The sequence below is a fragment of the Euprymna scolopes genome, chromosome 24 (genome assembly GCF_053919585.1).
Source record: "Euprymna scolopes isolate OS-2025 chromosome 24, ASM5391958v1, whole genome shotgun sequence".
NCBI lineage: Eukaryota > Metazoa > Mollusca > Cephalopoda > Sepiida > Sepiolidae > Euprymna > Euprymna scolopes.
The window spans coordinates 98592819-98606067 of record NC_136505.1 but is presented as its reverse complement, the minus strand read 5'-3'; the positions used below and the strand labels follow the sequence as shown (position 1 = coordinate 98606067).

The following is a 13249-nucleotide window of genomic DNA, read 5'->3' as shown; positions in this document are numbered from 1 at the left end:
GCTTTATTTGTAGACCAATTTCCGTGCCGAACCTCCTATGGTAGCTGTTCTCGGGGCGCTGGGTGTTTGGATAGGTAAACAAAGCTAATAACAATCTATAAAGCAAACCACCCATGTACGCTAACAAATGTTTTTGAATATCTGAGATGAGGATTGGTTATTCCTATTATTTCAATTTAGATATTTACACACGAGACGCTTCACTGTTTCATGTAATTTAAATGTAATTTGAACTTAAGCATATACAAGCATCCAGATTTTAAATGGAACAGTAATCAAAAACTGCCTGAAGACGACTGAAGAAAATCAGTTGAAAGTACTTGCAAAAATGAAAATGCTGGACTACTGCTCTCAACTTGAGTGTTACTTTAACAACGTTTCAGTCATTGTAATCTTCGACCTTCTCTTGATGTATCTTGTCGCACTCGATAATGTTTTCAGTCGAACTACTGAACTTCGAACAAAACCCTTCACAGAGGTAGAGTGCTCTTGTTCCGTCATCCATGATTAGATAAAGTACTAAATAATTCGCAATTGGATTTTCCGGTCGCACACACTGAGAATTTAACCTTCAACCTATATTAGATTTGAAAACGACCATGTTTTATTGTGTTGTGTGTCAGCCCGCGTTATATATTTCACAAATGGGATGTTCTAGGACAGAAACTTTGACCAGAGAAATTTACGCTTGCATTTTTGTGGTACAGAGCGAAAGAAAGGATTTTTACCGTGGTTATAACGACGCGAGTTCTTGCTGTGAATCTTTTGCGGATGGGACGCGCAGTAATCGGAGCTCAGTCGAGCACCTACCATGAATATAACGATACCGTAAAGAGAGACTGGCCATATCTCTTATACGCGACATGAAAGGAAACTAGAACTTTGGCACATGAGAAAGTAGTTACAAAAAACTACCTTGGCCGATGGAGGCGTCCGTGTCCTGGCTTTTCTTGGAACTTTTGGCCCAAAGAAATATTTACTTATTTAATTGATAAGCGAATACACCCTTCATGAATTTTCTTAATTTTACTGACGGACTTTAAACCACGCGGATTACTCTATATACCACTGAATTTTTGCCTACATTTAACCCTTTGACTAATCCATATATTTTGGACTAGCTGGGCGCCCGTCATTGCCTGGTCGTACAATACGCTTAAACATGATATTTTAATTTATGCAGATTGCGTATGTATTATTATGGAATCAATCCTCTATTGAATAATATATATTACGAGGAATAATTTTCCCGGTCACTAATTTGCAAATATATATATATATATATATGTAATATACTGAGTTCGTGTAATTCAATAATTTTTCATATACTAATAGGTTTTAAGCCAAAAAAGGTTGACTTAAGGATTAAGCTACAAAATTATCACATTTCATAATTGAGCATTAATATATATATAAATCCCCGAAACAGTGTTTCATGGTAAACAACTGATGATCCCTTAAAAAATATAAAAATTGGTATTATAGTAAATTTGAGAGTTGATGCAGTGATTGCAGGTGATTAAATGACTTACTGACTAGATGTTTTTTTTAATGAATGATAAAAAATAATTTTTTGTGTGGTTTCAAATGTTAAAAACTTCAAAGACTATATATATATATATATATATATATATATATATATATATATATATATATATATATATATTTGTCTTTACATAAGCAGTAGTTTGTTGCTGCACAGTCATGAGCATGTTTTGGTCTACTAGTATTTACTAACTAGAGACCTCTTCAGGCAACAACCTTTATTTTCAAAAACAGAATTCTAAAAAAAAGTTATCCTACCTTTGGAAAATAGCAACCTCAAATTATATATATATATATATATATATATATATATATATATATATATATATATATATATATATATATATATATATATATGAATAAATAAAATGAAAAAGTAACTTCTGATTAATGTTTCGTTTTAATATATGCAAAGGAAAAATTAATTTGCGGCGATTTTAAATGGTACCTCTTCGTTTATCGTAAATTGAACTCATTAATAAGAAAAAAAGTAGATAAAAAAATAAAATAGTAAGGTACACCGGGGCTTGAACAGGGGCATCATTCTCTCTACGGCCAGATGTCAATAATTCTGCCATTTTTTTCTTTAAGAAAAAAATTATTTGCTAAGATTGTATTATCTCCCTTAACAGTGTAGTCTATAAAATTCCCTTTTAAACATTCTTTTTTATTTACAAGAAAGAAAGATTACTTTTTGGGTCGTTTTTTTTCTTCTGATTTTTAATCCTTATCGGAATAATTTTGGTACAGAACATATCTAAGAACACTGCCAGATATATAAATAAGCTCTGTGTGAAATTTTTGAAAGATAGGCTCAGCCGTTTCGAGACGTATGAGAAGGAACACACACACACACACACACACACACACACACACACACACACACACACACACACACACACACAGAAAGTGACTTTATATAATAGTGAAGATTTTATGTTTTCTATCTCTATTTTTTTTACATGAATTTCATGTGACATATTATATTTCTACATTATTTTCATTATATACTAGCATTTCAGCCCGGCGTTGCCCGGATTTTTGGCGGTGTATGTTGCGCAAAAAAAAAGTGGTCAATTTTTTAAAACTTTGATCCCTATTATGACCCCTTAACATTTATTGTTTTGGTCTCAAATAAAGTTATTAAGTTAGATCTATGACAAATGAACCTATATCTAAAATTTAAAGTGTTTAGACCCAAAATTGTCGGAGGAGTTTGGTAGAGTTCTCAAAGTTCAAATCGACGAACCATGACCCCTTAACAACCACATTTCTAGCCGAAACCGAATTACAAAGATTTTTGCAAACCTCAATACCCTGTATATCAAATTTCGAGTCTGTAGACTTAAAATTGACAGAGTGATTGCGTAGGGAAGTGTAAACTTCTATAGATATATAAATTGCTAGCATTTCAACCCGGCGTTGCTCGGGTGTTTTGAGGTGTATGTTGAGCAAAAAAAAAAACAAAAAAAAAAACAAAAAAAAAACAGAAAAGCGGTCAATTTTTTTAACTTTGACCCCTATTATGACCCCTTAACATTTATTGTTTTGGGCTTAAATCAAGTTATAAAGTTAGATCCATGTCCAAGGAACCTATATATACAATTTTAAGTGTTTAGATCAAAAATTGTCGGAGGAGTTGGGTAGAGTTCTCAAAGGTCAAATCGTTGAACTTTGATCCCTTAACAGCCAAATATCTGGCCGAAAACCAATCAAAAAGATTTGTCCAAATCTCAATACCCTGTATATCAAATTTCGAGTTTGTAGACTTACAATTGACAGAGTTATTACGTAGGGAAATATACACAAACACACACAGACACGTTCACTTTTATAGATATACTTGCATGGGTGCCCGGCGTTGCCCGGGTGTTTGGAGGTGTATGTTGAGCAACAAAAAAAGCGGTCAATTTTTTTAACTTTGACCCCTATTATGACCCCTTAACATTTATTGCTTTGGGCTCAAATCAAGTTATTAAGTTAGATCCATGTCCAATGAATCTATATCTAACATTTCAAGTGTTTAGACCCAAAATTGTTGGAGGAGTTTGGTAGAGTTCTCAGAGGTCAAATCGTTGAACTTTGATCCCTTGTTAAAGAACAGCCGCCTGTTCTTGATAGTGAGTAAATATGAGATAGGATAGCCGAGGATTCGAACCTGCGAAGCTAGGATTGGAATTGAGAATTCCGATCATAAGTTAAAATAAATACAGAATGCTATTGAAAATGGAATGTAGAATTAACCATTGTTTAGTTCACATAAAATAGTTAGATATCTGTTTATTGAAAAAGTAATGTAATGATGTAATTTTGTTTCTGTTTAAGAAATGAAATTAAAATAAGGAATTTAAAAACGAACAATGGAAAATGTTTGTAAAGTGGATTAATCAAAAATTAGGTGACAGGAGTCGGCTTTGTAGAAACGTGAAGAACAATGCATGTCGGGCCACGGGATCGAGACGCACGTATTTCGTCAGGCAATGGCGTCCTGAGTTCTCAATATAGAGAGCTTTAGGTCAGTAAATCAGTCAATGAGTGAGCCAGAGACAGATCAGAAAGAATTCCCAATAATTATGTTCTCCCAACTCGCAATTCTCAGTATCAAACTTGAACGTCAAAAAAATAAAAAGTAAATAAATGAATGAATAAATAAATAAATAAATAAAATAAAATAAATAAAATAAAAACGACCCACTCTCTCTGATGCAGGTTTTTTATTTGAAAATAGCAATAGCCGTTAGTCGCGTGCTCTCGTGTAATGAATGAATGCGTGAGTGTTGGATTGACATGACATTCTTAAAGATAAACTAAAATGACCGAGAAATGGTCTGAAATGACTTAAATAAATAAAAAGTAAATGACTTAGAATGACTTTAATGAACTTAAGGATGAATTGAATGACCTTAAGACTGACTTGAATGCTTAAAAATAACTGGAATCCTTCAAAAACAACTTAAATAATCTGGAGAATGACTTGAATGGCTTTGAGACTGACTGGTTGTAAAGTGGGTACTCATTTAACATTAAATTAATAAAGAAATGTGATCCCCCACTTTATATCACAAAGTTACAAACATAAGTACAGTATGTAGCAAGAAAAGATACTACACAGGCCAAGAAAAGGGTATTTATTTGCTCCCCCACCGAGCAAATTAGGCACAAGGCCGATTTTTAATGTGAGGATTGAAGGGGAAATGGGGACTAACTTCCCAGGGAGTAGGGGAGCTGGATAGTGACAATTGGTATGAAGGGTTGCCCCTACATTGACCAAGGTCTTATATGTGGGGTTACCCCCACATATGGTCTTTGCTTGCAGTATCTGCCGGAACAGATACTATACTTTTATCTTGGCCAAGAGGCCAAGAAAAGCTTAAAAAGCTAAGAACAGCATCTATTAACAACAGACCTTTGATCTTAAAGGAAAAGGTCAAGCACAAAAGTGTTACCGACCGACCGACCGACCGACCGACCGACGGAGTAACTTATAGAGTCGCTTGCACGCGATAAAAACCGACTGCATTCCATTTGCATATTTTCCCCAAATCTCGTTACTTCACGAGACCACCAGTCAATATATAGCAGAAGAGACCATCTTTTTTGCTGTTGTCTTTTTCCCTTCCCTTAATTTGTTGTACCAGGTCATGTTTGTATCACATTTTGTTCATAGATCACCGAAGTTAAGTTTCGTTGAGCTCGCTCAGTACTAAAATAAGTGGCCATTTGAAAATACAAATGCTATATGTGTGATTAAGGATATTGTTCGATAAATATTAACAAAGTCTAATTCACAGACACATGTGTTTCCTCAGGTATCTTCAGCGCCTAAGATAATTGTTCCACCGATCACAGAATGCGAAACATTCACGCCCATTTCAATGTTTCAACGTTTCGTCTGGACCCCTTTAACGATGTGACCACTAAACCACAAATGTTGAAGAACGACAATTAAGATTTATTCATTTCTAAGTGAGAAGCCTGTCAGCAACAGTGTTCAACGACACATTGGTCGAAACTTAGCATTATGCATTTAAAGTTGACAACCTAATTATAATTCCCTTAAAGTGCTCGTAATATTGTGCATCCCCTTTAATACTAAGACGAGCACTTTCGGAGAAATTTAATGAGAATTAAATAATATATATATTTTTTTAAATAGTAATATGAATATCACTACACAGAAAACTTAAATGTATCTGAATATATATATATATATATATATATATATATATATATATATATATATATCACTCTCTCTCTCTCTCTCTCTCTTTCTATCTTTCTCACCCCTCACTCTATCTTTGAATCTCTTAGCACAAAACCATTTTCAACTGCGCCCAAATAAACATTTTTCTTGAATACAGGAAACCGTTTTAATTCTGTGGTTTTGCGGACGCAACGTTTTTCGCTTTGTTTATGTTGTTGAGGTCATGTTCATCCATTTTAAAACCTATTTGCAACCCAGAGACTGGGAATTTGAAAAAAAAAATCATTCTCTGGCAATACGCCATCTAGTGGCATTTACGATCTGACATATTAAGACGAGCACTTTAAAAGAAAACTCCAGTTGCTCCCCACCCCCCAGGGGTGCCTCTTGGGTTAAAATGGCTAAAATTGACACTTTTATCCTTATTGAAAAACTTGATGCCTTTGATTTTTATGAGACTTTCTGAATAATTTTTTTGGGACTATTTTACCATGTTTATCCAAACTTTTCTGTGTATGTGTATTTAGCAGTTTTGCGTGGTGCTGAACTCAAATTTGGAACTTTTGGGGCTAAATGGGGGGGGGGGCGGAATGAACTTAATCATTTCTTTTTTTGCATGGTGCAGAACTAAAATCTACATAAGTTAAGGCCTAAAACTGCACCGTTTGTTCATTTTCACCAGGATTTGACGTCCTCTGGGGACTTTTGGGGTTAAATGGGGAGGGGGGGGCGAATGCTGAACGTAGTCATTTTTTATGCTTCGTTCACTTTGCACTCACGGGGGACCATGTATGCTTTACTTGTTTTCATTGATTTTTATTATTTATCTATTTTATTTTTCTTTATTTATTTAACTAGCAAAAGTACCCGTCGTTGACTGGGTTCAAAAATAGCCTACAGAAAATGGACTCTGATTTATGAAAGTATGATAGGTTATAAAAACGAAGGGTTGTAAAGAGATAGCTTCGAATTTGGGGGTATCAAAACCAAAGCAAAATATGATGAAAGTAAAAATAAAATAGATAAACCCCATAATTTATTATACCATACCTGTTCACACTGAAACACTTATCACAATATTCTGTGGATCTATATAAAAATAACTTGTTAAACTTTGTGAGATATTTTCATTCTATGGAGGTCAGGTGCGAACGAACACCCCATAATTTTATTATACCTTATTTCTTCAAACTGAAACATAATTATCAAAGTATACTGACGCAGATAGATATGAAAAGTCTTTATTAAAGTTTTTGCCTATTTCCATTCTATGGAGTCCAGGCGCGAACGCAGACCCCACAATTTTATTATACCATCCCTATTTAAGTTAAAACATACTTATCAAAGTATTCTTATGTACATCTATATCAAAAGCACTTGTAAACGTTTTTTTATTTTTAAATTTTCTATTTCCATACTTTGTGGTCCAGGCGCGAATGCAGACCCCACAATTTTAATGAATCACCGTTCTGCAAGATCAAACATACCCATTCCTGTGTCTCAATACATCTTCTATCATTATATGTAATCAGTTTTTTAAAATAGTACACCATATAGGAGCCTATTCGTGACCACACACACACACACACACACACACACACACACACACACACACACACACAATCAGCTTTATATTATAGATATACATCGTTTATTGATTGATTGATTGATTTATTATATATCTTCTTTCATTTTCACACAACGAAGATGTGAGGCGCTCAGCCGTCATAACATAGTCAGACGCCAAGCTTTTAAACGACAGGTGTAACACAAAGTCGTTAATCGTTGATTATATCGAAGAGTTAATTTGATTTAAATGCAATTCAGATGATGAGGCCTCACACCCGTGGGGTGGGCGGCAATACACGGAAAAGCCGTCGAGGAGTAGGCCCCGAAACGGTGCGTAATCTCTCCTGATCACCCGACATTATCTGAAGACTTAAATAAAATACTTCACAAGTGAAAACAGCCGACGAACTGGATTATATACAAGCCTACAAGGTAAGCTGTTTCTTTGAAACAACAATATTTTCTGTTAGTCGCTCGCTTGATTGCGATTTTCTGCTACTCTTCTGATAGCAAATATAATTCTAAAAAGCAATTGCGTGTGTGTATGTGTGATTGTGACTGTATGTACGTGTGAGTTTTTTCCCTATGGGCTTCGAAACGGCTTAACCGATTATTTTGAAATTTGATATACATGTACTTAATGAGTCTGGGAGTGTTCTTAGATAAGTATGTATCAGAATGCCTTCGATTAGCATCGAAAACCGATAATTGAACAAATCTGATTAAAGCAGGAAGAATCTGATTTTGCCTAAAGTTAATACATTTATACAGTCTAACAGCACTTAAGAAATTTTTATCAGAGTACGAGCAGAAGGGTTCGGCGTATAAGACAGTAAGTTATTTGATAAGACAAAGGTGCCTATTTGTATATATGAGTGTGTCTGTGTGTGTGGTATTAGAAACATAATATTGCCCCTTTTCTCAAATATATACAATTAGTATAGATAAGTAAAAATAAAATAATAATAATAATAATAATGATAATAATAGAAAAGAATAAAGATAAATATACATAATAATAATATAAACAACAATAAATATCTATGTGTGTGGGTGTTTGTGTATGTGTGGGTGTTTTTGTATATGTGTGTGTGTGTGTGAGTGTGTGTGTTTTGTTTACTTATTGCGTATTTTGTTTACTTATTGCGGACAATTATCCTCACTTGAAATTTTAGATGTAGGTTACTTGGACATGGATCAAACTTTTTAATTTGATTTGAGTCCCCCAAAATAAATGTTAAGGAGTCCAAATTAGGGTCAAAGTTAAAAATTTGGCCTTTGCGGTCTCTACCAAATTACTCAGCCAATTTTTGGTCTAAACATCTGAAATTTTACATAAAGTGTATTCAGACATAGGGCAAGCTTTTTAACCCGGATTTTGACCGAAAAATTGGCCGCAAAGGGGTCAAACTTAATTTTTTTCTACCATTGCGGTCTCTTGCAAACTATTCAGCTAATTTTGAATCTAAACATTTGAAATTTTACATAAAGGGTATTCAGACATGCAGCAAGCTTTTTAATCAGTTTTGGGGTGATAGTTTGGCTGCCAAGAGGTCAAAGTTGAAAGAGTTGACCTTTGCAGACTCTACCAAACTCCTCCACCATTTTTAGGTCTAAACATTCGAAATTTTAGATGTAAGTTACCTGAACATGAGCAAACTTTATATATATATATATATATATATATATATATATATATATATATATATATATATATATATATATATAACTTTTTAACATATATATATATATATATATATATATATATATATGCATATAAAGTTATGAACAGTACATAGGACCCGAGCAAAGCCGGGTAGAACTGCTAGTATACATAAAAAAATTATATAAACAACAATAAATATCCATGTGTGTGGATGATTTTGTATGTGCGTGCATGTGTGTATGTGTGTGTATGTGTATGTATGTGTGTGTATGTGTGTATGTGTGTGTATGTGTGTGTGTGTTTGGTATTGTAAACATGAATAGATATCGTTAAGATTTACCTGATCGACAGACATTTCGACGGACCTCATTCTGAATAGATTTTAAAGCGTTGGAATTGTCCACGTAGAAAACGCTCCCAGTTGGGGTTGCTAAGAGTTTTAATTCCGTTTGGTTGACACGCTTGCCAATGCCGATAGAGTAAATTCGGATCGGCATACTTTTGATCCTCTTAGCAGCCACGGTGGTCTTTGCTCCATCATTGGAACCGCCGTCTGTGATGATGATAAGAACCTTATCCACCCCGTCTCGTGCGCCATATCGTCGGGAGAAGGCGTACCGACGGACGTAGTCGAGCGCTGACCACGTGTAAGTATGACCGCCGCGGTATCGGGTCCGACTGATGGCATACATGACTTCACGTTTGGTTCTGAAATCTCGCAGGTGGAAGATATTCCGAGGTTCTGTGGAGAATGTTATCAATCCTATGCGTACGACATTCGGAGAAACATTCGTATTGGAAACAAATTTTTTCATGAAGTCCAGTTGCTTTTGAAATTCTTCTGGTCTTAAACTGCCGGAACAGTCAAGCATGAATATTACATCGGAAGGGTGATTACACGTCTTATCTGAAGTAATAGATAAAAAAAAATAAACCGTTAGTAATAATAAAAAAAAATAACACACAAAAGGTAAAAGAATCAAACGCACGTGCACAAATTGCTTAGAAAATACTAAAGAATCTATATCATATCTGAACATTTAAAACAATTGTGGCCAGTGCACCACAGAAAAACTTAGAAATAATAAAAAAAGTTAAATTCACGTACAAATCGTTAAATATCTAATCCGTGTGTACCAAGGAATCATTTCGAAAAAAAAAGTGCGCACTTAGCGACAGATGCTAAGAAACAATAAAATAATTATGAAATGCACCAAAATTCATTTAAATATAAATAATGAACCTGGCACCTAAATGTGAATAAATAGTGAACGTGATCAATTGCACAAAAGTAGAGAAATTAAAAATATGATATTTAACAGACCATTTTCTACAAAAGTTTACACAGGCGTAATCAAGTCGAATCGAAGTAAGGCCAATTCAGTGAAACGACAATGGCCAAATAAAACGCCTTCGGAGTTTGGCTACAGTGACAATGCCGTAAAAAACGGACGTTTCTTGTGTTCACAAATGGTTATATAATAAAAATAAAAAAGATATGGTTGTTGGTTGACAATCTAAGCCCGACATTAATCAACTAGTCGGATTTGCGTAAGTGTATCTCGCTCCTAACAAATGACCATCCATTACCGTAACCGACAATAAAGTTATAATATATCGTTATTCTTTTAAACATCACATAAATACGGCAAAATTACCTGGAAGAAGTGCCTTCTATAGGTTTCCGGACTTTTGTTGTACAAAACTTTAAAATTGTCGTAGATCCTTAAAAATTCAATATGTTTTTGGTATTCATCTCATGAGATAACTGACATTTTTTTTATGATTTCAGGTTCAAATGAACAGCTACATAAGAAATTGGAATATACCATACTAAATCCTGATTGTCACAACTGATGAATTTCAAAAAATTAATCCGGACGTGAGGACATTTTAGAAGAACGATATGCAATAAAATTCTGTTTTAAACTTAAAAATAAATATGAGCTAAAATGTATGGACTGCTTTTGAACCCGTCTAGCTGAATCCACTGTGAAAAACTTCCCCCACTCTATATCTGTGCCTAAATCAAAACGCGGATTCCATGAACAAAGCTTCTTTCTTAGAACTGCACGCCTGTGGAACTCTGTTCCGTCTGCCTGCTTCCCTCCGGACTACAACTTGGATGTCTTCAAGTCCAATGTTAACAAATTCCTAATGAACCGCCCCCTTAATTAAACACTTCATCAAATCTCCACACTAACGTAATGTAATTGCAATAACCCTTATCCATGAGTGGCTTCCGGGCCTTGATAAGTGGTGATCACTGTGTAAAAAAAAAAAAAAAAAGAACCATCTTCTATGAATCGAGCATCAGTTTTTGAGTGGCATAAGAGATTCAAGAAAAGGACTGAGTTTGGGGGGATTTTGAGAGGGATGGGAGGAGTAAAAAAGTCAGAACACTAGAGTTGATTGGTAAAATAAGGAATTTCATGGATAATCGTATGTCAATAGAGACAATAGGTACACAGTTTGATGTCAGTGTGGGAACTGTGCACACAATTACTTGCATGAAACTTCAGATGCAGAAAATTTGCACGAAGTTTTCCCAAAGAGGTGGAGGTAGGTTCAACTGCTTGTTCTCTTCAAATAGAGATTAGAAATATGTTCATATAAGTATAGATAGGGTATTTTGCCGTCTGAAGGGTAGCTGTTTGGGAATCTTTTTGAATAACATAATATTTGAAATTGTCTAAAGAGTTACGAAAAAACGCAACACATATGTGAATACACGATATTATGTTCTCCTTTTATATTTTGTTGTCTGGATGTTTTCGATTAGATAATATGAATGCTCGATTATAAATAATGATAATCATGAAACTTAATTTTAACTTTAATTTTACTAGTAAATGAACATTACCGGAATCTTAACATATAATAATTTTGGTTATCAAACATTAATAAGGTACATATATATATATATATATATATATATATATATATATATATTCAGAAAGTGTGAGAGAATATATATAATTATTTTCGACAGCCGAACAAACGTCGCAGCCCACAAGAGCCAGGAAAACCAACACACCGCGGAAGTCCAAGACTCGAGTTTCGCTCTCATTTGGGCTCATCAGTAGGTTCTTTCCACTGTCGGATCTGTGCCGCGGGTTGCTTGATCTGTGTAAGTTAATAGGCATTCTTGTGTGTGGCGTATTTGCTCAGTTGGTAGAGTGCTCGCCTAGCATGCAAGAGGTTCGGGTTTCAAATCCTGAGCGCGGATGTGTCTAACTGATGAGCCCAAATGAGGGCGAAACTCGAGTCTTCCGGTTTGTTGGCTTTCTTGGCTCTTGTGTGCTGTGACGTTGGGTCGCCTGTGGAAAATAATTTTCAGACGATATCATAACATCGTTAAACTCACTACTCGTTCAAGCAGCCGCCAATAGCGTAATGGTTAGGAGCCTTGACTGCCGTACAAACGGTCGGGTTTCAATCCTGGCTTGAGGTAGTTGCCTGTCTAGCCGCACTGATGAGCTGTGAAACAGCGAAACAGTACTGTATGTGGATGACTATATATATATATATATATATATATATATATATATATATATATATATATATATATATAAGTCGGTCATTTTAGCTCTTACGCGCAGATCATCATATAATGACTAGATCACTCTGACTGACGTTAGAAACATTTTATAAAAGTTTAAAATTCAACAAGATCTCTCGCGGTTAATTATAGCCGAAAGGCTACGATCCTTGCCAGATATCGCTTCTGTCGCCGGTTTCAAATCTATCGACTGGTATTAATCGTGACACCCTGCACTAAAGACTCCAGAAAGGATAGAAACTATATATATATATATATATATATATATATATATATATATATATATATATATATATATATATAATAAGGGGTATATATGGTAAAAACTAGAGTAAAGCATGCTCAATACGTTAGTAGAGCCAAATATGTTTTTATCATTACAACCTCAAGTGTATTAACCTAATTTAATACAAGTTTTTTCAATAGAAGAGAATAATATATATATATATATATATATATATATATATATATATATATATATATATATATATATATATATATTATAATGATTATTAAATACGTACTAACACTAGTGTTTCATCCTTTCAGAGATCATCAGTGGAGATTCGACCCCGGCCACAGAAGCCATCTCTGGCTTCATTAGCAAGCACCCAATCCATTCAGCTACCGTAAACCGCGAGAAATACACTTAAAATTTAAACATTCATTCTTCTAAATGTTTTACATAGCTGTCAGCGTGATT

General features: G+C 34.5%; 1 protein-coding gene across 1 annotated transcript in view; it reads right to left on the bottom strand.

The window, feature by feature from the left end:
* LOC145246859 (matrilin-1-like) overlaps positions 1-13249 on the bottom strand; it is a 163622-nt gene that overhangs the window by 11074 nt on the left and 139299 nt on the right. The window contains exon 3 of the mRNA XM_080108705.1: positions 9325-9891. Within this exon, the coding sequence (XP_079964831.1) occupies positions 9325-9891 (567 nt within the window). The remainder of the gene's footprint in view (positions 1-9324; positions 9892-13249) is intronic.